Source organism: Microcaecilia unicolor, chromosome 4 (assembly GCF_901765095.1).
Source record: "Microcaecilia unicolor chromosome 4, aMicUni1.1, whole genome shotgun sequence".
Taxonomy (NCBI): domain Eukaryota; kingdom Metazoa; phylum Chordata; class Amphibia; order Gymnophiona; family Siphonopidae; genus Microcaecilia; species Microcaecilia unicolor.
In genome coordinates, this window is record NC_044034.1 from 53,741,748 (window position 1) to 53,767,665 (window position 25,918).

Below are 25,918 nucleotides of genomic sequence, written 5' to 3' on the forward strand. Positions count from 1 at the left end.
GAGCCTGCCAGCGGTGGGAATTGTGGGATATAAGTGCTGTAAAATAAATAAATAAATATATTGGACTTGAGGGTGAATGAGAGGGAGAGAGAAACACTGGAGGTGGAGAGGGGAGAAGGAGGAGATGTTGGATTCAGGAGCAGAAGGGTGATGGAGAGATGCCGGACAGTGGGAGTGAGGGAAGAGAGAGGGAAAATGTTGGAACATGTGGGAGAGGCCACGAGGTAGAGGAAGAGGGTGGCAAGGAAATAAATAAAAAGATAGTGATTACAGAGGATAGAAATATGGTAACGAAGGGAATGGAGGGCTGAGGAAGGAGTCAGATGGGGAAATGGAAAAGCTAGTGGGTGAGAGAAAAAGATGAAAATCTGATAGGTAGCTGTAAACTAAAAAGGAGGAGAACAGTGAGAGGGTGAAATTTGAGTTGACAGCAAGGCAGAAAGAAGAAAAAGAGAGGAAAGAGCTGAAAATAAGAACAGTCAGTCAGAAGCAGGTGTAGTGACGGTAAAAGAAGACAAATGGACAGCAGCCGCTCGCAAGAGAATTAGAAGACGACAGACAGGAAAGCAGAAAAGAAACTGCAACCAACATGATGGAAAAATACAATGTCCAGACCACAAAGGTAGAAAAAAAGCAATGTATTTTGAATGTTTTAAATGGAATATGTTGGGGAGACTGATTCAAGATGGCATCCTGGTAAGATGCTGAAATCGGAGCTGGAGAGAATTTTTTCCTGTTTCTCTTTTTTTTCCTATTATTGTTATGCCTAAACAGAAGGGGAAAGTGCGAGGTGGTATCTCCCTAACCTCCACAGACCTGAATTTTAGGCAACCTCCAATAACCGATTTCGCAGTCCAGGTTACATTGACAGGCGTTCCGCTGCCTGTGACGGAGAGGAGTCCGGGCTTGGATAGCGAACTTTCGCTAAGCCCTAGTAGTCCGCGCCAGAATCGTGAGGCAGGAAGCGCTCCGGGAAGAAGTCCCGCCCCGCGACCGGAGCTTGCGGCTGTGGAGTTGGAGAGGGAGAATTTCCCCGGAGGTATGGCGCTGCCCTCAGTGGGAACTCCCCGCGAAGATCCGAATCTGGCATCCACTCCCAAAGACGCTGTTAATCAAGCTCATTTAGTGGCGCCACTGCTACTTCTGGAGAAACCACCGAAGGTAACATTACATAGTAACATAGTAGATGACGGCAGAAAAAGACCTGCACGGTCCATCCATTCTGCCCAACAAGACAAACATATGTGTAAACCTTACCTTGATTTGTACCTGCCTTGTTCAGGGCACAGACCGTACAAGTCTGCGCAGCAGTACTTTGCACCTCCCAACCACCAGTCCCACCTCCCACCACCGGCCCCGGCACAGACCGTACAAGTCTGCCCTCCACCATCCTCGCCTCCCAACCACCAACCCCTCTTCCCCCCACCTGCTCCGCCACCCAATTTCGGCTAAGCTTCTGAGGATCCATTCCTTTATGGGGTGCGATGGAATCTCTGCACAAGGTATGCCTTAATTTCGTAATGAACTCTAATGCAAATTCTTTAAAATTGAATCTCTTCGAACTGTATTAGCTACCCAAGGGAAAAATTTACAACAGTGTGAATCTTCAATATCTCAAATGAAAGACCAAGAGTTTAAATTGGCTCAAAATGCAGACTTGATGCACAGAAAGATAGAAAACCTAGAAAATGGGAGTAAGAATTTAAATCTGAGGACTTTTAAATTTTCCTTTCCTTAATATACCTCAATAAGAGATTTGTTTTACATATTTCTGAAAGAAGTATTTAAGTACTCGGAAGATAAACTCCCCCCAGTTCAGAAAATTTATTTCCTGCCCGTTAGAGATGGAGCCTTTGGTAACTAGGCTCACGATGTTATGATAGTAGTATCTAGGGGAGCAACAGAGTTGGGGGGGGGAAAGTAAAATGTACATGGATGTTACTGTTGAACAGATGATTGCAAATGCACAAGCTTGTTTAAATGTTATGCAAAGATATGTTATCCATCTGTGCAAATAAACATGATTTAAACATAAAAAAGCAAAGCTTACTACAGACAAAATCAATCTTCTGAATCTTTGGATGTATCAGCATTGCTTGAACAATCACAAGAACAAGCTGAATTTCAGTCAACTCTATTGGTATCATTTGTGTTCTTATGGACAAAGAAGCTTTGCTAAGACTATATTTAAGACAGATTTCCTCGGTTAATTTTATGGGAGAGAGAATTCAAATCTTTCCGGACGTATTGAGAACTACACAGGAAAGACGAAATAAATTTTTATTAATGAGACGAGACAATTCAATTGGGAGCTAAATTTCAACTGCGTTTTCCTTGTAAATGTGTTGTATTTTATGAGACTAAGTCATACCATTTTTTTTAACCTTTACAATTACGTTCTTTTTTAAATGCAAGAACTTCTAAACTACCATAAAAGATTCTATGTTTTGGACTTGTAATTGAATGATGTAACATACTAGAGGCCTTCTTTTTTTGATAATTTAGTTGCCTTGTAAAAACTTACCCTTTCGTAAGGTTTAAATATTTCAGTCTCTTTAATTGAGGACTAAAATTATAATCATTTGGGGATTTCCTTCCCCTATGTGTTTTATTTCTTATGTTAATTACTGATATTTCTTGACAAAGTTCGCTTTGGATGTATAAAATTTCATAAATAAAAAACAGAAATAAATGGAATATGTTGGCTTTGGGAAATCTACATAGCAAATGTGTTTGTATCGTGTTCAGGAGAAAGGAAATGCATTTCTGTTTTTATTTCTCCAGTGTTGAAGTACATGCTAAGTTTAACTTTTGGGGGTTCTGAGTTCAATTTTTGTCTAAATATTTTTATTTCTGATACGTGATCTCTTCTGTATTTGTTGAGGGTCTGTTGGTGTGACAGTAATGGCAGGTTGGAAAATCGGAGGGAAGGCAGGGAGGAGAGGGGATCATGGAGGGGGCCCTAGCATGTCTAACACCAGTTCTGACCCTTGCTGTATAGCTGGTAGGGATCCCAAGCCCTCCCAGCTGAGGACTTCCTCCAAAGACGGCCAGAACATCCTTCTACCAAGCTCTGCAGTCGGTGACAGCATGCTTGAGTCACTGACAGCTAAGCACGCATAGGGTGCTGGCATCCGTGGCTTACGGATGTTGCTGCTGCCTGCCAAGTTTGGTAAAAGGGAAGTTCTGGCCACCTTCAGAGAAAGTTTTCAGCTGAGAGAGCTTGAGGATCCTTATTAACTAATGTATTTATATTTTGCGGTAGGGCAGGGCAGAGAAAATATTGTGCCCACCCACTTTGGGCTCAGGCCCATCCAAAATTGACTGTCTGGCTACGCCACTGCATCCTTCTTCAATAGAAGTGAGGAATAATGTTAAGTTTTGACTTGTTTTATTTCTAGACAAGGAAGATTACAATTTAAACCCCCACTCGAAGAAGTACGAGCCAAGTATTACAGAGACATGAAACGATTCATTTCCATTCCAAATCAGTTCAAGGGAGTGAGTGAAGTAGGAGAAGAGCCAGTTTTCAGCGTTATGACTGAAAGAAATGCAAATGGATTTTTCACAGTTTTCAGCAAAGCCGAGAATCTGTTCAGAAGGTTGTCAGCTGCCTTGGATCAATTTAAGGTTTGAACTGCAATCATTTTAAGAATTTATTGAGATGAAGCTAAGCATGGTCTTCTCAGCACACTTTCCTATTCTTCCATGAATCCCATTTTTCCCAGTCTTTCTTTCTTTTGGTCTTGTTTAATGACAATTGCATATAAACATTTTCTTTTCAACAGAAAACTGGGATTACCTTAAGAGAGAACATACTCTAGATAATGTTTTAGAAAAGCATTGCCAAACTTCCTATATGACAAACTGAGTTGAGTCCTGTAACCACAAAAATAGTTCCTGAATGCATGGAATGTATTGTTTACAGCACTGAGTGAGAGACACCTATGATAGATCTGTTTTTTCTGAACCAAGAAGGTTCTTCAGTTCTGGTCAAGAATGCCTTCTCTTAGATTGGGGATTAGTTTTCTGTGTAGCTATCCTCCAGTTCATCTGATGGCAAAAACTCTTTTAAAACTTAAATCCAGGGAAACTATCATTTTCAATTGCGCCCTTTTGCCTGAAATGTATTAGGCTCCTGATCTGTGGGAGTGGCCCATCTGATTGGGGTTTTCTCCAAAACTTATAATGTAAAATTGGAAAGTTCTTTTACAAACTAATATTAGTTCCCTGGCTCTCTCAGTTTGACTGTGAAGAGAGTAACGTTAGTTCACTGAGAGGCATATTTTCAAAGCACTTTGGGAGGCTAAGTTCCATAGGTTTCTATGGAACTTTGGGAGGCTAAGTGCTTTGAAAATAAGCCTCAGAATCTGCTTGATAACATTCCTCAAAACCGCCTTGCTTTTATAGGAGACTCCACTAAAAAGTCTTATGGTTGTAAGTATGATAGATATGCCCTATACCTCTTTTCCTGTCTCAGACAAAAACTTCTTGAATATCTTCTATATCTTTTGTAGTTTGAAAACAAACTTTATTAGGGTTCAGCTTAGTACAATTGGTGCATATCACTATCATATAGAAGTATCTTATAGAAGGCAAAACCATCTGTCTTCGTCCTTTCTGTTCTTATTTTAAGTTGGACTTGTTCTATTGAAGAACGCCTCTGTGTCTTGGGACCTCGGTGTGATACTGACCTAGCTGATGAAAGCTTCTATTGAGGCACTAAACTCTTGTAAATGGAAGTACCTGACCTGAAAGCTGTAATTTTTGGTGGTTCTCTTTTCAGTATGCAGAGGTCCAGGCCTTAGTGACTAATCTGCTGTAATAAACATTTTGAATAACAGGGTAGTTCTATGTATACTTAAATTTCTGCGTAGGATGGTGTCATGATTTCCTCCTTAAGAATTTTGTCCTTCCAAAACTTTTCCCAGGCCATGTCTGTGGTAGTGAATGTGCACCCTAGATTGCAAAAGGACCTTAGCCTTCTGCTTGGAGATGAATAAAGTCCTCAAAATGTCCACCCAACGTTTGATTCTTTTGAACCTAATAAACCTTCAGCTGCTAAGCCAAGTTACCGAGTCTAATTGAATAGCAGATTGTATCTCTTCTGTTATCAAAATAAATACCACAATCTACTGCTTCACACTAACTCTATATCCTCTGTAGGCACATGCACAGATCTGTCTGATAAACTAATTCATTTTAATATATTTCCCCCCAATTTAGAGGAAGAAGAACTCTTGTCAGTAGTATACTCTCTGTGGTATATTTTGAGCATTGAACCAATTATTAGTGGTCTGAAAAACTTCAATTTTGCTACATTTGCAACATTCAACCAATTAAATATTCCAATCTTCCACCTTTTAAAAAAAATGTCAATTCTCTTATTCTTGCACACTAACATCTACCCTTGACAGTGACAATCATTTCGCTCCTCAATCGATCTGCTTCAGGTGTAGGTTTCCTGCAAAATACCCGAGGTAGAGTAGGTTTCCTGTAAAATCAGAGGTGAGCATGCAATACACAGACTAAAAATGAGGTAATTTTATAGTATCCCTGCTCCTGTGTGCACTTAGTGCTCTTGAAATGATGGCATTGCTACCAAATTTGATGTTCAAAAATGGCTCAGCTATTTAAATAATTTGCCATCTGGGCTGTATACAAAGAAGCATGCAGTCTAAAATTTATGATGGTTTTCCCACCAATCGGTGGGTTGCTTTCACTTACTATTGGCATTACTCATGCTGACTGATGGTCCATCACCTGCTCAGCTGTCAGTCTGAAGCAGTGAATATCTAATTTCTTTGCACTGAGCTGAACAGTTTCCATGTTTATCAATATGGAACTTAAGCACTTCATTCAGTACATCTTCTGATTGCACATAGAGCTCAAAAAGGCCCTGCCAACTGAATGAGTTTCTGGCTAGGCTCTTAACTGATAAGCACACAAAGTGCAGCCCTAGTCACTTACCACCAATGAATGAATTACTTTCAATAATATCAAGATGTCTGGTCCAAACAATAGCATAGCTACAGCTCAGCTGTCAATGAGCTATAATACAAACTAGTGCAGAGCTCCTGCAGGATTATTTGGTTGTGACCTCGGGGTTTGTAGAGAAAATTAGGTTATATTCATGATGATAGTTTCATGTGTTAGAATCTGTTTGGATGATAAGGCATGAACTATGGATGTAGTGCATGGAGTTTGAAGGTGATATTTGCTCATTGACAGGATAAAATCATAATTACATTTATACAACAACTGGGTTGGTTTAATGGAAGATGTTCATAGGGAGAGCATCACTTGTTGATTTGTACTGGGGAATTTCTTATACTATAAAGATCTGTGGTGGATTATTAAGTTCTATGAAGTGATTGAGATAGATCTGGAGCTAATTGCAGGTTTGTTGTATTGCGGTCAGTGTAGGAAGGCGTAGCTCATTTTGGGTTTGTAGACATGTTTTAGTCCATGGATAGCATGAGGAAGAACTTAGTGAAGCTTGAAGAATGGTCCAGAATTTGACAACTAAGATTAATGCTAAAAAATGCAGGGACATGCATTTGGGCTGCAAAAACCCAAGGGAATAGTATAGTTTAGAGGGTGAAGAACTTTTGTGCATGAAAGAGGAGCAGGACTTGGGTGTGATTATATGTGATGATCTTAAGGTGACCAAGGACAGGTAGAAAAGTCAATGGCGAAAACTAGAAGGATTCTTGTGTGCATAGGGAGAGGAGTGGCCAGTAGGAAACAGGAAGTGATGATGCCCCTGCATAAGACTCTAGTGAGACCTCATTTAGAATTTTGTGTACAATTCCAGAGACTACACCTTCAAAAAGATATACACAAGATTGAGTCAGTCCAGAGGGCAGCTTCTAAAATGGTCAGTGTGGTCTTTGTCATAAAGAGTAGGTGGACAGACATAATTATCTTAGTATGTATATACTTTGGAAGAAAGTTGGGCGAGGGGAGTTAAAAAAAAACGTATGTGGCATTAATGCACAGGAGGCAAATCTTTCATTTGAAAAGAAGTTTAGGAATGATGGGGCATAGGATGAAGGTGAAAGGGGGCAGACTCATGAGTAATCTGAGGAAATACTTAGGACAAGTACATAGGATCTGTAAGGGAGAAGAAGGGATGGTACATAGCATGGATAGGCAGGGGTCTTGATCTGCCTTCATTTTTCTATCTTTCTTTGTCATTGTGATTGATGATGAGATGGGGCTATACTGTTGGTGGGAACAGCAATAGTGATATTTACTGACAGTAATTCATTGATTGGTGGAAAGTGGCTGAGATTTTAATTGTGTGGTTAGGAAACCAGCCGGCATGTCTGTCAGTATAGCTCTCCAGCACTTTATTCAAAATGTACCCCATTCATAGAGCTCAAAAGACCACACCATCTAACTAACATGGAGATGGTTCAGCCCACTATGTAAGTCCAATGTGGAGTACCTACATGTGTGTTAGAAAACTCTCAAAGCTTGAAGAGCTGTTTTTGCACTATTTGTGACCCAGGCTTGATTGGATAACTCCCTCCCCCCATTGTTAAAATGATACTCAGTAAACCAATAAAATAATCCTAAATAGGCAAATTCCGATATAACAGCATCAAAGGTACATAAAAGAACATAGGAGTTCATATGGAAACAAACCATATATATCAGTGTAAAAAGATATCTGAGAGGCCATTTCTATAATGAAAGCCAGCACAGCATCGAAAAATAAGTAACCTACAAACAAAGAAGCATTTCACAACAGGAATTCTATGAGAGTAGCCAGCTCATCAACTTTGTTGTAAAGTGTCTCTTAGAGTATGTCTACCATATTAAATTACACTAACTGGAATGTTTTTGTATTCCTAAGGCTTTTAAGTGTTCAAATTTGCTTAGAGATTTCCACTTTTTGTGGAATATTGTACCTGACTTTTTTCCTTGTTTGTGCTGGAATTCGTTGAAGGGCTAGTAAATAATTTTTGTTATTTACATTGCCTAGATAGTCAGTTTTTAATTTCTTTGCATTGCTGCAGCAGCAACTTATTTCTGTGTCTATAATATTAAGCTACCAAAAATATAGTTCAGGGAATATGATGGCTCTGGTGCTATCAGTTCAGTTACAGCAGTTTAATTTATAAACTTTATTTTCATTACCTATCTTCCTACTATTCCAGAACCTGTGGGATAGTTGTATCCATTAACCAGCAGGTGGATATAGAGAACTGAAAACTGAGCAGAGACATATCTCTCACCATCCAGTCCAGTCCCTCAGTATTTCTATCTTTAGCAGGTGTTTGAACACACTTTTTCAGACTCTGGTTCTGAGTGCTTTGCTCCAGTCCCCAGTAGTGCTTTGCAGGTGGCTTGAATTGCAAAGTCATATCTGGAGGTCGTATATAATTGTCTCTGGGTGCCCCACAAATTTACTTTTCCCCTCCTTTCACCTATCCCCTAATTCCTGTGGAGCTCTCCTTTTCCAGCAAAACAATTAAAAAAAAAAGGGGGAGGGAAGAGGTTTGCTGGGGAGTGTGAGGCAGAGTATCAGTCCTCATCTTTGTTAAAGTTTGTGGAGACTGAGCTTGGGGGGAGCAGCTGGAAGTGGTAAGTTGGACTAAAGTTTGACTTGGAACTGCTTGGAAGGCTGCAAGTTGTATTTGGTGCAAGGGAGGGTTTCCTGACTCCCACACTTGGGATATGTTGTGCTACGCTGATAACAGTTTGGGTGAATGGCAACTCCTGCAAAAGCAATTTAGCGGTTTTCCTGCTGTGGGACCTGCCAGCTGGCGTTTGGGGTGTTGAAGTGCGTGCAAGCTGGGAATCCTGTGAGATGCGGAGGAAACAGCAGCACCACTTCTTTGCATTTGCAAAATGAGGAAAATGGTTAAGAAGAAGCTGAAAGGGTTGGCGACAAAGTTTAGGGAGCAGGCATGGACATGGTTTAAAAATACCCTTATGAAACCCAGACCGATGTATTTCCACATATTAAGAAAGATGGGAAATAAGAAAGATGGAAAAAAAGAGCAAACAACCACCATTATGGTTAAAGGTGATGTTAGAGGCTATTGGAGCAAAAAGAACATCCTCCAAAGAAAGGAAAAAGCATAGAATGAAGAAATAAGAAGCAGCACAAGCACTGTCAAAATAGATGCAAGCTTTGATAAGGAAAGCTAAAGAGAATATGAAGAAAATCTTGCCTCAGAGACAAAACTCAGAGAAGCAGAAAGGCCTATGAAGGCGCAAAAAGGGGCATTCAGGGAGGACAAGGCCATAACAAAGAGATCTGAATAAATTCTTGCCTTTGGGTTTTTACGGAAGAAGATGTAAAAGATCTACCTGCACTGGAAATGGTTTTCAGGGGTGATGATGCTTAAGAACTGAAAGATCTCATCGAATCTGGAAGACATACTGAGCCAAATCGATAAGTTAGAGTGATAAATCACCCGGACCAGATGGTATACACCCCAGGGATTGAAAGAACTCAAACATGAAATTGCTGATCTTCTGTTAGTAATTTATAACCTATTGTTAAAATTGTCAGTAGTACCTCAAGATTGGAGGGTGGCCAATGTAATGCAGATTTTTAAAAAGGGTTCCAGTGGTGATCTGGGAAATTACAGACTGGGAAGCCTGACGTCAGTTCTGGGCAAAATAGTGGAAACTATTATAAAGAATAAAATTAGAGAGCACATAGACAACATGGATTCAGCCAAGGGAAGTCTTGCCTCACCAATTGCTTCATTTCCTTGAAGGCATGAATAAACATGTGGATAAAGGTGAGCCAGTTCATGTAGTATATTTAGATTTTCAGAAAGCTTTTGATAAAGTTCCTTATGAGAGACTCCTGAGAAAATTAGAATCATGGGATAGGAGGCAAGGTTCTGGTGTGGATTAGGAATTGGTTATTGGACAGAAACGGAGGGTAGGATTAAATGGTCATTTCTTTCAGTGGAAGAGGGTGAACAGTGAAGTACCACAGGGATCAGTACTGGGACTGGTGCTGTTTAACATTTTTATAATGATATGGAAATCGGAACGACGAGTGAGGTAATTAAATTTGCACAGACACAAAACTATTCAAGGTTGTTTAAAACACTTGCAGACTGAAATATTGCAGGAAAACCTTAGGAAATTGGAAGACTGGGCATCCAAATAGCAGGTGAAATATAATGTAGACAAATGCAAGGTGATGCACATTGTAAAAAATAATCTGAATCATAGTTACCTGATGCTAGGGTCCACCTTGGGGGCCAGCACTTGATAAAAAGATCTAGGTGTCATCGTAGATAATATGCTGAAATATTCTGCTCAATGTGCAGTGGCAACCAAAAAAGCAAACAAGATGCTAGGAATTATTAGGAAAGGGATGGTGAATAAGACCAAAAATACTATAATGCCTCTGTATCTCTCCATGGTGTGACCGCACCTTGAGTACTGCATTCAGTTCTGGTCGCCGTATCTCAAAAAAGATATAGCAGAATTAGACCAGGTTCAAAGAAGAGCGACCAAAATGATAAAGGGGATGGTACGCCTCTCATATGAAGAAAGGCTGAAGAGGTTAGGGCTCTTCAGCTTGGAAAAGAGACAGATGAAGGGAGATATGATTGAAGTCTTCAAAATCTTGAGTAGTGTAGAACGAGTAGAAGTAAATCAATTTTTTTTAACTCATTCCAAAAGTACAAAGACTAGGGGACACTCGAGGAAGTTACATGGAAAACTTTTAAACAAATAGGAGGACATATTTTTTCATTCAACTAATAGTTAAACTCTGGAACTCTTTGCCAGAGAATGTAGTAACAGCGGTTAGTGTATCTGGATTTAAAAAAGGTTTGGAGAAGTTCCTGGAGGAAAAGTCCATAGTCTGCCATTGAGATAGACATGAGGAAGCAACTGCTTGCCCTGGGATTTGTAGCATGGAGTGTTGCCTTGATTTGGGTTTCTTCCAGGTACTTGTGACCTGGCTTGGCCACTGTTGGAAAACAGGATACTGGGCTAGATGGACCATTGATCTGATCCAGTATGACTACTGTTATGTTCTTATGAGGCAATGTTCTATTTTGGATTAGGAGTTGGTTATTGGACAGAAACAGAAGGTAGGTTAAATGGCCATTTTTCTCAATGGAAGATGGCGAATAGTGGAGTGCCATAGGCATCTGTATTAGGACCGGTGCTATTTAACATTTTTATAAATGATCTGGAAATTGGAATGACAAGTGAGGTGTTTACATTTTCAGATGAGACAAAGCTATTCAAAGTAGTGAAAACGCATGTGGATTGTGAAAAATTGCAGGAAGACCTTTGGAAACTGGAAGACTGGGCATCCAAATGGCAGATGAAATTTAATGTGGATAAATGCAAAGTGATGCACATTGGAAAGAATAATCCAAATCGTCATTACCTGATGCTAGGGTCCACCTTAGGAGTCTGCACTCAAGAAAAAGATCTAGGTGTCATTGTAGACAATAAGCTGAAGTCTTCTGCCCAGTGTGTGGTGCTGACCAAAAAAAAACAACCCACCAGATGCTAGCAATTATTAGGAACTGGATGCAAAATAAGACCAAGAACACTATAATGCCTCTGTATAGCTCCATGCTGCAACCTCATCTTGACTATTGTGTCAATTCTGGTCACCGTATCTCAAAAAAGATATAGAGGAATTAGATAAGAGTGACCAAAATGATAAAGGGGGTGAAACTCTTCCATGTGAGGAAAGGCTAAAGAGGTTAGGGCTCGTCAGCCTGGAAAAGAGACGGCTGAGGTGGGGGATATGATTGGTCTATAAAATCCTGAGTGGTGCAGAACGTGTAAAAATTGATTTACTCTTTCACAAAGTACAAAGACCAGGGAACACTCAATGAAATTACATGGAATACTTATAAAACAAATAGGAGGAAATATTTTTTTTACTCAAAAAATGGCAAAGCTCTGGATCTCACTGCTGGAGGATGTGGTAATGGTGGTTAATGTATCTGGGTTTAAAAAAGGTTTGGACAAGTTCCTGGAGGAAAGGTCTGTAGTTTGTTATTGAGATGGACATGCTGCTACTTGCCTTGCCTCTGGATTAGTAGCATGGAATGTGCTAATAATTGGGCTTTTGCCAGGTATTTTGCTAGGTACTGTTGGAAGGAGGATACTGGGCTAGATGGACCATTGGTCTGACACAGTATGGCTATTCTTATGTTCTTTTGAGTGCTGTTTTGTCAGGGCCAACTGGCTGCTGGTTGATGGGACACTAGTAATCCATAGGTTCTGGAATAATGGGAAAGACTAATGGAAAGAAAATTCAGGTAAGATTTTAATTTCTCTTCATGTAATATTGATCATAATCTAAATACTTCTGGTACAAGCTGCCAGTTTGTTCAAGTGCTTCAGCTATCTATATATATATAAAGGCACCACCAAAGTTCTAATGAAGCCTCACTTCTGTTTTGCATGGTGGTGTAGATATCCAGTTTCACGAATCACAGGCAGGACTAAGGAGTAGGCAAACAGGCTCCTCTCCTGCTGACTCTGCTGCCCGGGTTGCTTCCCCCCCCCCTCTGTATCATCAGAGCATGGCTGTGTCAGAGAGAAATGAGTGCAGGGAAGGTCAACAGCTCCTTCCCTCCCTTTACATTTAAAGCAACACCAGGGACTTCATCTCTGCCTGTCTCTGCTTATTCTCCTCCTTCGCCGGAGAACTAGCATTAAATAGCCCTTGCCAGTGGAAATCGTAACACTGCTGTACAGAGAAATGGAGTTAGTTGAAGCTTTTCTTCACAACTGACCCTCTTCTATATCCCCTATTTTCCAGACTGCTGCTGCTGCCAGTTAAAAAAAAAGTGCAGGACTCCTTTCAGAAGCCAACAACACTCTTTCTACACATTCACTCTGCAGGGGAGAGGAGAATCGATGGATGGCAAAAGGGGGGGCAGGGGATAGAAGAGAACTCGCTGGGTAGCTGGAGGGGGCGCAGGGGAGACAGGAGAATAGCTGGGTGGATGGAGGGGGCAGAAGAGAGATAACAATCACATACACATTCACTCTCAAGTCTCTCTGTCTCACACAACACACACCACACACACACCACACACACGGTGCTGCCAACCACACAGAGGGGGGAGAGGCAGGGGGTCCTGAGATCACAAGGGAGGGGAGGGGAACGCAGAGGGGGAGGGGGTCCTGAGGGGACAGGTATCTCTGTCACACACACTCTCACAGTGTCTTCCATCTCTCTCACTCACACTATATCTCACACTGTATCACATTCACTCTCTATGTGTCACACAGTCACTCATACACTCTCTCGGTCTCACAGAGAGTCTGTGTATCGCACACATACTCTCTCACACTCTTGTCTCACACACAAACACTCTCACACACAGTGTATCTGTGTGAACACACTCTCTCACACTCACTGTCTCACATACTCATTCAAACAAACAAACTGTCATCCTCACAGACATACTCTCTCACAGACACACTCGCACCCAGACTCACTGTCACACACACACACACACTCACACATTCACTCGCTCTCCTCTCACATAGTCCTACTCCCACACACACACTCTGACAAACATCACACTCTGAGACCAAGCTTGCTAGCGCCCGTTTCATTTGTGTCAGAAATGGGGCCTTTTCACCCTACACCCCCTCTCCCAAGGTCACCACCGCTCCCCCCCTCTCCCTCCGCCCAGCAACTTTTCCTCCTCAGTCCCGCCCACACACACACCCAACAGACGTGCCGTGCCGCTCAATCTCTGCCCTAAGCTGCAGTACCGGGACCAACAAAACAACATTAGCTTCGTGTAAACCTCTGCAGCTCTGGATGGAGACAGTTGCTGGCCGCACGGAGCGGGGGAGCAGCGGCGGCGACTTGTTGAGGGCGAGGGGGGACAGTGGCAGCGCAGACATCGGTGGGGGGGGGGGGGGGGAGCGGTGCTAGCGTCCGTTTCATTCCTCTCTGAACGGGCCTTTCACACTAGTTTATATAACATCTGACGTTCTAGAAATTTTGTAATAGTTAATTTTTTTTCTCTGTAATTTATGAGGCTAGTTTTATCACAAATTCTTCATCAAGGAGCCTGTTCCTTCTTGATCCATAGGCTCCATTCCACTTTGAATTGTTTGGAAATTAAAATAAAAAAAAATAAAATCATATAATCAATGTAACCCAGGGGAAACAGAGAACAATTCAAAAAAATATATAAGGAAAATAATCTTATACATTGTCCACCATATAGGAAATATAGAACCAAGATATAGAAATAATCCTATCCAGTTTTTGATTTCTGCCTCTTCTGTTGTTGTTTTCTCTATTAAGCAGTCTTAATTTCTTTACATGTGTATATAATTGCTCCATGCCCACCAACCCTGGCCATTGGCTTTGAATTGCTTTTCCATATTTACCTCGGATCCTTATCTTTCTTTCTGTACTCATTATTTAAGGATCAGTCTTATCCTATCTTAGAATCATCTCCCTGTATACAGTCCTTTCACCAAACGCAATAGACACAATGTTTTCCTCGTAGGGCCTGATCCATTAACTTTTTTCTTCGTAAACCTATAATGCTATAAAAGGTCTTAGAGAATCAGTTTTTAGCACAGCCAAATGTCACATTATTCTATTGTATTATGTAACACACATTCTCTTCACTGATCACTAAACAAAAACTGTCCTCATGATAATGCTTTTCTAAAAGTTCATGCCTTAATAGAATTTGTTGAGATCCTAAAATAAGGAAATGTATTTGTGTTTTTCTTTTTTTTTTTTTGTAAATTTTAGATTATAATATTCAAGACAGAGGTCTAGCTTATCAATTTAACTTGCAGCTCATTTTCAAAGGGAAAACTTCCAATCAAATTTCACTTTGAAAATCAAGGTTCACACATATATCCCATGGGCACAAAATATCCATGTACTACCTAAAGCATGTGTAGGGATTTCTAAATGAAATTCGTATGTTCTGTCTAGACCAGCCCTGCCCCTTTTTTTACTCATACAAAAGTAGAAATGGTGTGAAACAAGAGTGGGAATGCAAAGAGAAAATAGAAGAAATTTTAAGGGCTTTTTGTGTAGGTAATCTATGTTTACTTGTGTAAAACATATTCAGAAATTGCTCCCTCAGTATGTAAAATTGGGTGGAGTGATTTGCAAGATTAACATTTTTTTTTTTGCTGCTATGAAGGAGTGGGTTGTAATTGGACAAGTGGATGTGGAAAGATTGGTGGTTGAACATCTGCGAATTGTATATGACTGGGAGAAAAATTTTAAAGCTTTGAAAGTGAGAGGAAAAGAAGCAGAACGTCTTCCAAGGTAAATTAGATGCTTGAATTGTTTTGCACTTGTATGAAATGTATGTCCTGAAACTGATCTAATGGCAAAGTACAATCCTTGAGGAAATTTGCCCCCATAATATAGCAGATCAAGGTTTTGCTACCATAATATGCTAGTGGAAGCAGGAATGATGTATCCCCACAGCTTCCAAGGAACCCCATTTTCCTTACTGTTTTAGGGAAATGGAGAGCATATTGGGAGGGTGCATCTTTTGGGGTAATTTTGTAAAATATTATTTTACTTATAAAAGTCTTTTTTTTGCATGGTAAAGGGCTTTTGTATAATTACCCCATGGAGTTACACGTGTAGAACTATATGTGGTGCCAAGAAAGTTTTTAATACTAGTAGAGGGCAATTTTATAGTGGGGTACCTTGTTTGGTAAGCATAGCAAGCACCTGTTTTGAGGTTGAGACACCTAAGTATCTTGATAAAATATCAGGACAAAATCTGCCAAAATTGCAGCTGCAATGTGCTCATGTACATTTACACCAGCTCTAGAGTAGGTGTAAATGTGCATGGCTGTAGTATGCATGTAGGTGTGCATTTTATAAAGATAAAATTCAAGAGTAGGGGTGGACCAAAAATGTTTGGCAGCCAGAACTCAGATGTAACAGCATTATTCAGCACCACTTGTGTATATGATACCGACTCGGGCTGTGTTTCACGGGGACACACCCGTCTGCTTCAGGGTCTTACACTGTACCATAAATGAATAAATAAAAACAATTTAAATGTCTATACATAAAAGCATAAAAGAAATATAATAATCATATTGTAAGAAAATTGGTATAAAATGTACAATAAATAATGAATCATAAAAACAAGAAGATATAAAACTTAATGAAAAAAAACAAGAGATGGAAATGTTGCCAAAATACTAACCACACAGTAAACACAAAAGGGTCGATGCAGATCAGTGAAACTTGTATTGGAATACCTAGGGGCAAGAAAATATATGTATGGTGTATAAAAGAGAAAACGAAATGGGTATATGCCTAAAGACACTACGGTGCTCATTTTCAAAAGAGAAAAAGGTCCAAAAAGTTGTATAATCTGCATTTGGATGTTTTTCTCACAAAGACGTCCAATAGATATTTTCAAACCAATTTTAGACATTTTTCTATGAAGTCCATCAGAAGTGCGTTCTAATCACAAGGGGGCATGCCAGGGGCGTATTAAGAGTGGAATCTGGGCGTTCCTAACACTTGGACGTTTTTCAGCCATAATGGACCAAAACAAAACCGTCCGGTTTGAGCTAGACATACTTTTATAATGAATAAGGCACAAGAAGGTGCCCTAATGACCACATGACCACTGGAGAGAATGAAGGATGACCTCTCCTTTTTCCCCCAGTGGTCACTAACCCCCTCCCACCCCCCAAAAATGTGATTTAAAACATTACTTGCCAGACTCTATGCCAGCCTCAGATGTTATACTTGAGCCCATTAGAACAGCATGCAGGTCTCTGGAGTAGTCCAGTGGTGGGTGCAGTGCACTGTAGACAGGTGGACCCAGGCCCATACCTCCCATTAACTGTTACACTTGTGGAGGATACTGTGAGCCCTCCAAAACTCACCAGAAACCCACTGTACCCACATATAGGTGCCCCCTTCACCCGTAAGGGCTATTGTAGTGGTGTACAGTTGGGGGGTAGTGGGTTTTTTGGGTGGGGAGCTCAGCAGACAAGATAAGTGAGCAGTGGTGAGATGTGTACCTGGGAGCATTTTATGAAGTCCACTGCCCCCTAGGGTGTGCTATTGCTTCCCTGGGATGTCAGGGGGACCAGTCTACTAAAAATGCTGGCGCCTCCTACTTCCCAGTGGCTTGATTTTGTATGTTTTGCACTTCAACTTTTTTTTTTTTCCAAAAATGAACCAAAAAAACAAAACATCCAAATCACAAAACCTTGTTCAAAATAGTATTTTTGGAAAAAAGATAGATGTTTTCCTTTTTTGAAAATGACCTTCTTTTCTATTCAGATTCTGGATGTTTTTTTGCAAAATATTCAAAGTCGGACTTAGACATCATATCGAAAATGCCCCTGTACGTGTTGGAGCATCGGGGCTATAAGCAAGCAGAACATTAATGAAACATAATGGAATAAACATAAAATATAGATCATCCTATATATTGAGGAGAAATAAAATACAGCAGCCTAAGGGGAAATGTGTAAGAGCAGGTAAGTTCCCTAGCAAAACCACTGATGTTAACTAGACAGACAAATATGTGTCTATGAAAATAGTAGCACTATACAAGCAAACTTGAATTATACAAAAAGTTCATAATTAAATGTCTAACAAACTGTACTTGAACCTTTATAAACAACTGAGCAAGCGCGGGAGTTTGCTGCCAGGTCAAGAAAATAAACCAATCAAAATTATAAACTATTTTTATATGAAATCAAATAAAACTGCTGTAGAACAGTTATATTAATAAACATATACAATGAAAAGTGGGTCAATAAAAATGGCATAAAGACTTTCTTCTCAAAATCAGAATGTTAAGACTGTTTTACAACAGAGCATTCCGTTTTTTACAACAATCATGAGCCGACTGCACTAAGTATATATCAAATATCAAATCAAAGAATTGAATATAAATTCAACAAGTTGAGAGGCTACGGTTTTGACTAAACTTTAAACCAGATGCAAAAAAAATCAATATGGAAATAGACAATGAAAACTCCCACTTACCACTGGCTCGCAGTGAATTTCAACCAGACTCCGTCAAGCCCGCCAAAAGTGAGCAAAAGTTTGCGAGGGCATGCAAACTAATGAAGTGATTCATTGCATTTACATATGTATAACTGCTCAAGGGATAATTTTTAGATGATGACCATTGGAAGAAACTTACTGGACACAAAAAAAAGCATGTTTGGTTGCAGAAACTGTTATATCAGTAGTAGATCTAAGTACCATAATTAATAGGAAACAAACTAAGAATATAAAGGAGCTGACTCTTATAGCTTAATCACAGTAAAAACAATTGGACACCATAAAAACCGCCAAAGGAAAAATGTGTTAAAAATGTTGACAGACAACACAAAAAACAATGTGTGGATGATGGCTAATGGAAAAGAAATATTGACCAGGCAAAAGTAAAAAATGTTTTAAAACTGAAATATCTTACCCTTTTTGTGTTTCTACTGTGAGGTTAGTTTCTTGGCAACATTTTCATCTCTTATTTTTTCATTTAAGTTTTATATCTTGTTTTTATGATTCTTTATTATATACAATTTTTATACCAGTTTTCTTCCCATATGGTTGTTATATTTCTTTTATGCTTTTTATGTATTATAGATATTTTTAATAGTTTTTGTTTATTTATGTACAGTGTAAGACCCCTGAATCAGAAGGGTGTGTCCCATTGAAACACAACCCTGTGTCGGGTCATATACACAAGTGGTGCTGAATAAAGTTTGTTACATCTTAGTTCTGACTACCAAGATATTTTGGTCCACTCTTACCCTTTTTGGATTTTATCTTGGATTATAGGTGTGGGTTTTTACCTTTACCTCTGGGTTTTGCTTTTGTTTGTGAGTTTTATAAATTTGTAACTCTGCCTGTTCTTTGCTCAGACTTCTCTCCCAAACATGCACACACTCTGGTTGCTTTACAACTATGTGGCTGCTTGTAATATTGCATATTGAGTGCATGGGATAATTTTGTAAAAAGCTTTTTATGTGCATGTAACAAATTTACATGTGAAAAGGCTTTTATAAAATCACTTCCTTAAATTTCTCATTGCTTCCTTTGGGCTTAAGTCCTTAAAGCCAAAATGTTTGTGTTTCTCCAAGGACCATCAGGATACTTTAGACTTACGTGTGGGTGACATCATCCAATAGAGTCCACATGCTTGCTTGAAACAATTTTGTAGAGCGTCATATACTGCATGTGTATGACTTCCTGTCTGCCACTCTTACGCAGGACCTATCCAGTCGTCATTTTTCTGTGGAGCGAAATGATCATACTTTGCTCCCTTCAACTTCACCAAATTTGGTTACTGTTATTGCTGTTTTTTTTTCCATCTATGTGTAAGTCCTGTCATTTGTCATGCAGGAGCCATCTGTGAACCTTTCCCTAGAATGGTTTTTGTTTTTTTGGCCATTCTAACTTTCCTTTATTTTCTGCACCCTGTTCAGTCATATTTAAACCACTCAACTGGGTAATTTTTCAAATTATTTGATTTTACTATTATGTCTCCCCCCAAAGTTCCAGTGGTCTTAAAAAGTGAGCCAGTTGTAACAGGACCATATCCGCTGTGGATACCTGTTACTGGTGCCAGCAATGCCTGGGACCTGATCATGATTTCTCCTTTTTTTAATTTATTTTTTGTTACATTTGTACCCCCTGCTTTTCCACTCATAGCAGGGTCAATGCGGCTTACATATTATATACAGGTACTTATTTGTACCTGGGGCAATGGGTTAAGTGACTTGCCCAGAGTCACAAGGAGCTGCCTGTGCCTGCAGTGGGAATCGAACCCAGTTCCCCAGGACCAAAGTCCACCATGCTAACCATTAGGCCACTCCTCCACTCAAGAAAAAAAAGCACAAACTTATTATTTTTTTTTTATTTATAATTATTTTACATTATTATCAAGCATTCCACTTGAACAGAAAATACTTCATCAAGAAAAGGAACAAAAACAAATACATTCGTATAATTTTAAGGTTTTAGTTTACCAGATTTAAGTACTCTCAAGTCCTCAGTTTATGATCCAAGAATTTCACATGTGGAATATTAAAGAAAAAAATAATAAGGAGACATATTGAACCTGTCTAAACAAAGAGTTCTAATTTCATTCTGGGCTCTATTTATGTTAATATTATCTCACGTAACATATAGTCCTCAAGATCTTCTGGCAGCAAGAAATTCTGTAAGTTGTGAGGATTTGTAAAAAACACAAACTTATTTTTGGCGCAGATGATAAGTCTGGTCCATCAGCATGGGAAGCACTGGTCACCATGGTTCTGGGAGCTGCATCAGACATTGAGGACACATCGGCATCGAGAGTGTATCAATCGCCCTTGATATCGAATGTCAGTAGAATCCATTGGGGTCAGTCATCCTGTGATTCCTTACCAGACAATACAGGTCACTCATCCTGTGATTCCTTACCAAGCAGTAGGAAATATTCATCCTTGTCCTCATTTGCGCCATGGAAAAAGATGCCAGAGGTTGGGTGGAGGTTAAGGTACATCAACTTCAGTACCCTTCGAAACATGGTAACGAGAGCATTGAATCACTAAGATCGCTGGTGCCTTCCAAGCACCCCAGACATGAGAACTGCTCATCCTCTTTGACCGGAGGCGGGGATGGTGCTGGGCAGACTTATGTGGTCTGTGCCAGAGCCGGTGGTTGGGAGGCAGGGATAATGCTGGGCAGACTTATACAGTCTGTGCCCTGAAAAGGACAGGTACAAATCAAGGTAAGGTATACACAAAAAGTAGCACATATGAGTTTATCTTGTTGGGCAGACTGGATGGACCGTGCAGGTCTTTTTCTGCCGTCATCTACTATGTTACTATGTTACATTGAAGGGGATGTGACAGCCTCCAAGGAGCCAAGACATAGTTTCTAAGACACCTCAAGTGTCTCAGAGGAATGTGGCCACTCTGACTGTGCTGCCTCAGTCTTTATTAGTGGCAGCTTTTGAGGACATTTCATGAGAAAGTTCAAAGATCATGTGGAGTGCATCTTTGTCCAGTGTGAATCTACAGCTTTAAGAGCATCAATGTCAAGGCTCCAGAAGGTGCAACAGATTCTCAAATTCCATTCAGTGCCTGCAGGGTTCACATTGACACTGAGGCCTTGAAGGGCATTGTGTTTGGTGCAGACCACATTGGTGTTAATCTTCAGCCCATGAATGAGGGATGGCAGGAAGCTTCCCTGGTGTACAGATGATCCTTGGTGCCTTGACACAACATGCCATGGCCTTACCAAGAGTCAGTCACTTGAGGCAGGTAGAGACTTGAACATCTCCTACAGAGTAGTTTTACAAGTCAGAGGTTGAGCACCCCTTGTTTTCTGAGCCAGAAGTTTTCTCAGAGGAGGGGTCCACTAGTCTCCCTTCAGATCCTTCTCCTCTACAAGAGTGATGTTAATCTCACCCAGAGGAGCTCTCTCATTCACTGATTTTATCAGGGAGATGGCTAAGTCCATACTATTTCCTGTGGAGACTGAGGATTAGCCTGGGGCACAAACTTTGGACATCTTCCAGCTTGATAACCAATGAAGCTGTAACTGGGTCCATTCACAAAATCCTGAAGTAAGTACAGATGAAGATGTGGGAAACATTCCCCCCTCCTCACCAATACAGCATGTTAACAAGTTTGCCTATATATAGAGAACAAAAGCCTCTGGATTTGATAAGTTATTGCTTCCTCATCATTGCATGAAGGATGAATCTACTTTCAAAAGAGCTAAGAGTAAGAAGCTCACTCCTAGGTTGCCCCAAGGGGAGAGGCAAGGACTTGGAATCTTTTGGGAATTTTTTTTTTAACCAGAATGCTCATATCTCACCTAGCTTCTTGTCAACTCTTCATGTATATTCACTTGTGGAACACTGTTTGCAGTGTGGTGGAGTTTGCTGACACTATTCCCCAGGATAAGTCTGATGAAGTCTCAGCCAGTAGCCAAAAAGTGGGAGTGTGGAAATACATGGTCCATGTGACTTAGATAATTTTTGATAAGGTATTCAGAGCCTCTGTAATGAGGATTGGCATTCACAGACTTGCATGGCTCTGGGCCTCGGAACTCCCCTCCTTTTGCAAGAGAATGGAGGCTCTACAACAAATTCACCACTGTCAGTACTGATGGTGCTTGCAGTGTGACTGCAGTTGTTGGTCTGCTGCCTTTTCAGTACATGCCATAATTTGCCCACACTCTCCAGTTGTCTGTTAACAAAGCATTGGGGGACTGTGGCATAAAAGTTGTTTTGGCAAAAAAAATAGTTGGCCACTTAAAAGCACAGTCCTGCAAATGAAGTGGAGTTGCAGAAGCAACAGCAAACACTTAATGTGAAGACTGAGATGCTTGTTCAGGATGTGTCCACTGGATGGAATTCATAAAAACATAAGAATAGCCATACTGGACTATATGGACCATTGGTTCAGACCAATGATCCATATAGTCCAGTATCCTGTTTCCAACATTGGCCAAGTCTCAAGTACCTGCAGAAACCTAAATAGTGGCAACATTCCATACTACCAATCTCAGGGCAAAGCAGTAACTTCCCCAAGTCTGTCTCAATAGCAGGCTATGGACTTTTCCTCTAGGAACTTTTCCAAACCTTTTTAAAATCCTGATAGAAACATAGAAACGTGACAGCAGATAAAGGCCATATGACCCATCCAGTCTGCCCATCCTCTGTAACCCCTAATTCTTCCTGTTCCTAAGCGATCCCACATGATTATCCCATGCCTTTTTAAATTCTTGAATAGTCCTCGACTCCAGCACCTCCACCGGGAGGCCATTCCACGCCTCCACCACCCTTTCTGTGAAATACTTCCTTAGGTTACTCCTAAGCCTATTCCCTCTTTATTTTGTAATATGCCTCCTCATTCCAGAGCTCTCCTTCATTTGGAAATGGCTCTCTTCATGTACATAAATGCCCTTGAGATATTTAAACGTTTCTATCATGTCTCCTCTCTCCGTCCTCTCTTCCAGCGTATACATGTTGCGGTTCATAAGCCTGTCCCTATAATTTTTGCATTCAAAACCGCTTACTAATTTCATAGCTGCTCTCTGGACCGACTCCATCCTGTTTATATCTTTCTGTAGGTGCGGGCTCCAGAAGTACATGCAGTACTCCAAATGGGCCTCACCAGAGACTTATAGAACGGCACTATCACCTCCTTTTTCCTGCTGGTCATGCTTTCTTTATGCACCCAAGCATCCTTCTGGCTTTGGCAATCGCTTTTTCTACCTGTTTGAAAGCTTTAAGGTTGTCAATCACCCCCAAGTCCCGCTCTTCCTTTGCACACTGAAGCACTACACCCCCTATACTGTACCGTTCCCTCGGATTTTTGCGACCTAAGTGCATGACCCTGCATTTTTTGGGATTGAACCTTAGTTGCCAAATATCGGTCCATTCCTCTAGCTTCGCTAGGTCCTTCCTCATGTCATTCACACCCTCCAGGGTGTCCACCCTGTTGCAGAGTTTAGTATCATACGCAAAGAGACAAACTTTACCAGACAGCCCTTCCACAATATCACTCACAAAGACGTTAAAAAGAGCCGGCCCTAGAACCGATCCCTGCGGTACTCCACTGACTACATCCTTTTCTTCAGAGCAAGCTCCATTTACCACCACCCTCTGTCTCCTACCATTCAACCAATTTTTTACCCAATCAGTTACTCTAGGTCCCACACCGAGGGCACTCAATTTATCAGTCGTCTGTGTGGAACTGTGTCAAAGGCTTTGCTGAAATCCAAGTATACCACATCAAGCGCCCCTCCCACATCCAACTGTGTGGTCACCCAGTCGAAGAAGACAGTCAGATTCGTCTGACACGACCTGCCACTAGTGAAGCCATGCTGCCTCGGGTCCCGCATTCCATGTAGTTCAAGAAATGTCACAATCCTCCTATTTAGAAGCGTTTCCATTAGCTTACTCACCACCGAGGTCAGACTGACAGGTCTGTAATTCCCAACCTCCTCCTTACTTCCACTCTTGTGCAAAGGAACCGCATCCACCCTTCTCCAGTCCACCGGGACCACTCCAGTTTCTAAGGAAGCATTGAAGAGGTCCGTCAGTGGAGCCGACAGAACTTCTCCGAGTTCCTTAAGCACCCTCGGGTGTATCCCATCAGACTTACAAAAAAGGGGGGGAAAACCAATTCAGTCGGAGTATATAAACAACATTACACCACACTGAACTCCAACTTATATATGCAAATGTCTCTTTATTATAAATACTTATGCCTTATACCAGCTATTAACTTTAAACATTAAACCACTCATTCATCACCTTTCAACCACCACTCACCCTATATACTAGTTATCTAAAATGTCTTTAGAAATTTAAATATCAAACCATTATAGATGAAAAAAATCCTGCTTCATCACATTGGTGAGACAGACAGTTCATAGCACTCTAGTAATGTCCACTGCTGTAATGTGCTGTAAAACCCTCATAAGGACATCCACTGTTTGACCTTTTGTTAGTCAGATTTCAGCAGCTGATTAGTCGCTCCTCCTTGGCATATGCACACAGGAATTGTCTGCACTGCTGTTTACAAACATCCACTGTGTGACCTTTTGTTAGTCAATTTTCAGCAGCTGATTACTTCGATTCCCCAATGCTGGACCGCATTACATTTTTCTCTCTCAAATGCTGGACCGCATTTCGCTTCCCTTCTTCAGGGGGAACCACCCGAACATTTTAAATGTTATAGGCGACTGCTTGCCTAAATGGTGCTCACACCGGCAAAGGGCTAAGATCGCTCCACAGGAAACAGGGTGAGTGGTGGTTGAAAAGTGATGAATGAGTGGTTTAATGTTTAAAGTTAATAGCTGGTATAAGGCATAAGTATTTATAATAAAGAGACATTTGCATATATACGTTGGAGTTTAGTGTGGTGTAGTATCCCATCAGGCCCCATCGCTCTGTCTACTTTTAGTTTGGCAAGCTCTTCACGAACACAGCCTCCGTAAACGGGTCTTGGTCTACCATACATCTATCGCCTTTAGCCTTTGTTTTCTGCAGCCCTACCTCCGGTCTTTAATTCGTGAACACAGAGCTAAAATAATCGTTAAGCAGTTCACCTTTATCCTTATCCTCCACATATTTCTCTCCCTCAGCTTTGAGCCTCACAATGCTATTATGGCACTTCCTCTTGTCCCTCAATTTTACCGTACTAACTATCTTTTCCTTCATTTGCCGCTTCACTTTCCTGATAGCTTTTCCAGCTTCTCTTCGCTTATTTAGGTATTCTATCCTGTCTTCATCGTTCTGAGTCGTCTTATAACGTGCAAAGGCTAGCCTCCTTTCCCTTATCTTTTCAGCTACTACATTCGAGTGAATGTCACATTTATCTAATCAAATCTTCAACTGCTTTTCTAGCAAAGCACCCAAAGCTAATTTCAAAATCAAGCACAATATAGTTATGATTCTTAAAAAAAAAGTTCCATGGAAACTGGAAACTTTTCCAACATTAATAATAACTCTGATCCTTACTACATCCTGATGTCCAGGCCCTAGCCCTTACAGATTGGATGTTTAGAGGTTAGTAGTAGATTCAAAGAACTTACATTATACTGAGGATCATTGTCCAATTGTAGGTGTTTTAGTGAAAGCATTTAAAATTCTCATCCTGAACATAGCAGTTTTTGAACTGGAAAAATGCCTTTTTTTTTGTTTCAAAAATCTCTAATTTCCAGACGTTTTTGTGCCCACTATGTATTTCTTTAGGTACCATTTTCGAAAATAAAAAAAAGTCCTAGAGAAAAAAGGGATGGCTCTGTGTCACCCCTAGTGAACTGGCCACACAGACATCCCAGCAGAGCAGAGGGGCAGCCTAGTGGTCAGTGCAATGGATGTCACATAAAGGAATCTAGGTAGAAATCCCACCATAACACCCCTTTTTTTGTATTGAGCCCTCT

The 25,918-nt window shown here is 40.6% G+C and overlaps 1 protein-coding gene across 1 annotated transcript in view; it reads left to right on the plus strand.

Moving 5' to 3' along the window:
- The window catches only part of DYNC2H1 (dynein cytoplasmic 2 heavy chain 1), a 1,078,189-nt gene that overhangs the window by 134,408 nt on the left and 917,863 nt on the right, over positions 1 to 25,918 (plus strand). The window contains 2 exon segments of the mRNA XM_030202388.1: positions 3,402 to 3,630; positions 15,162 to 15,289. Coding sequence (XP_030058248.1) covers positions 3,402 to 3,630; positions 15,162 to 15,289 — 357 coding nt within the window.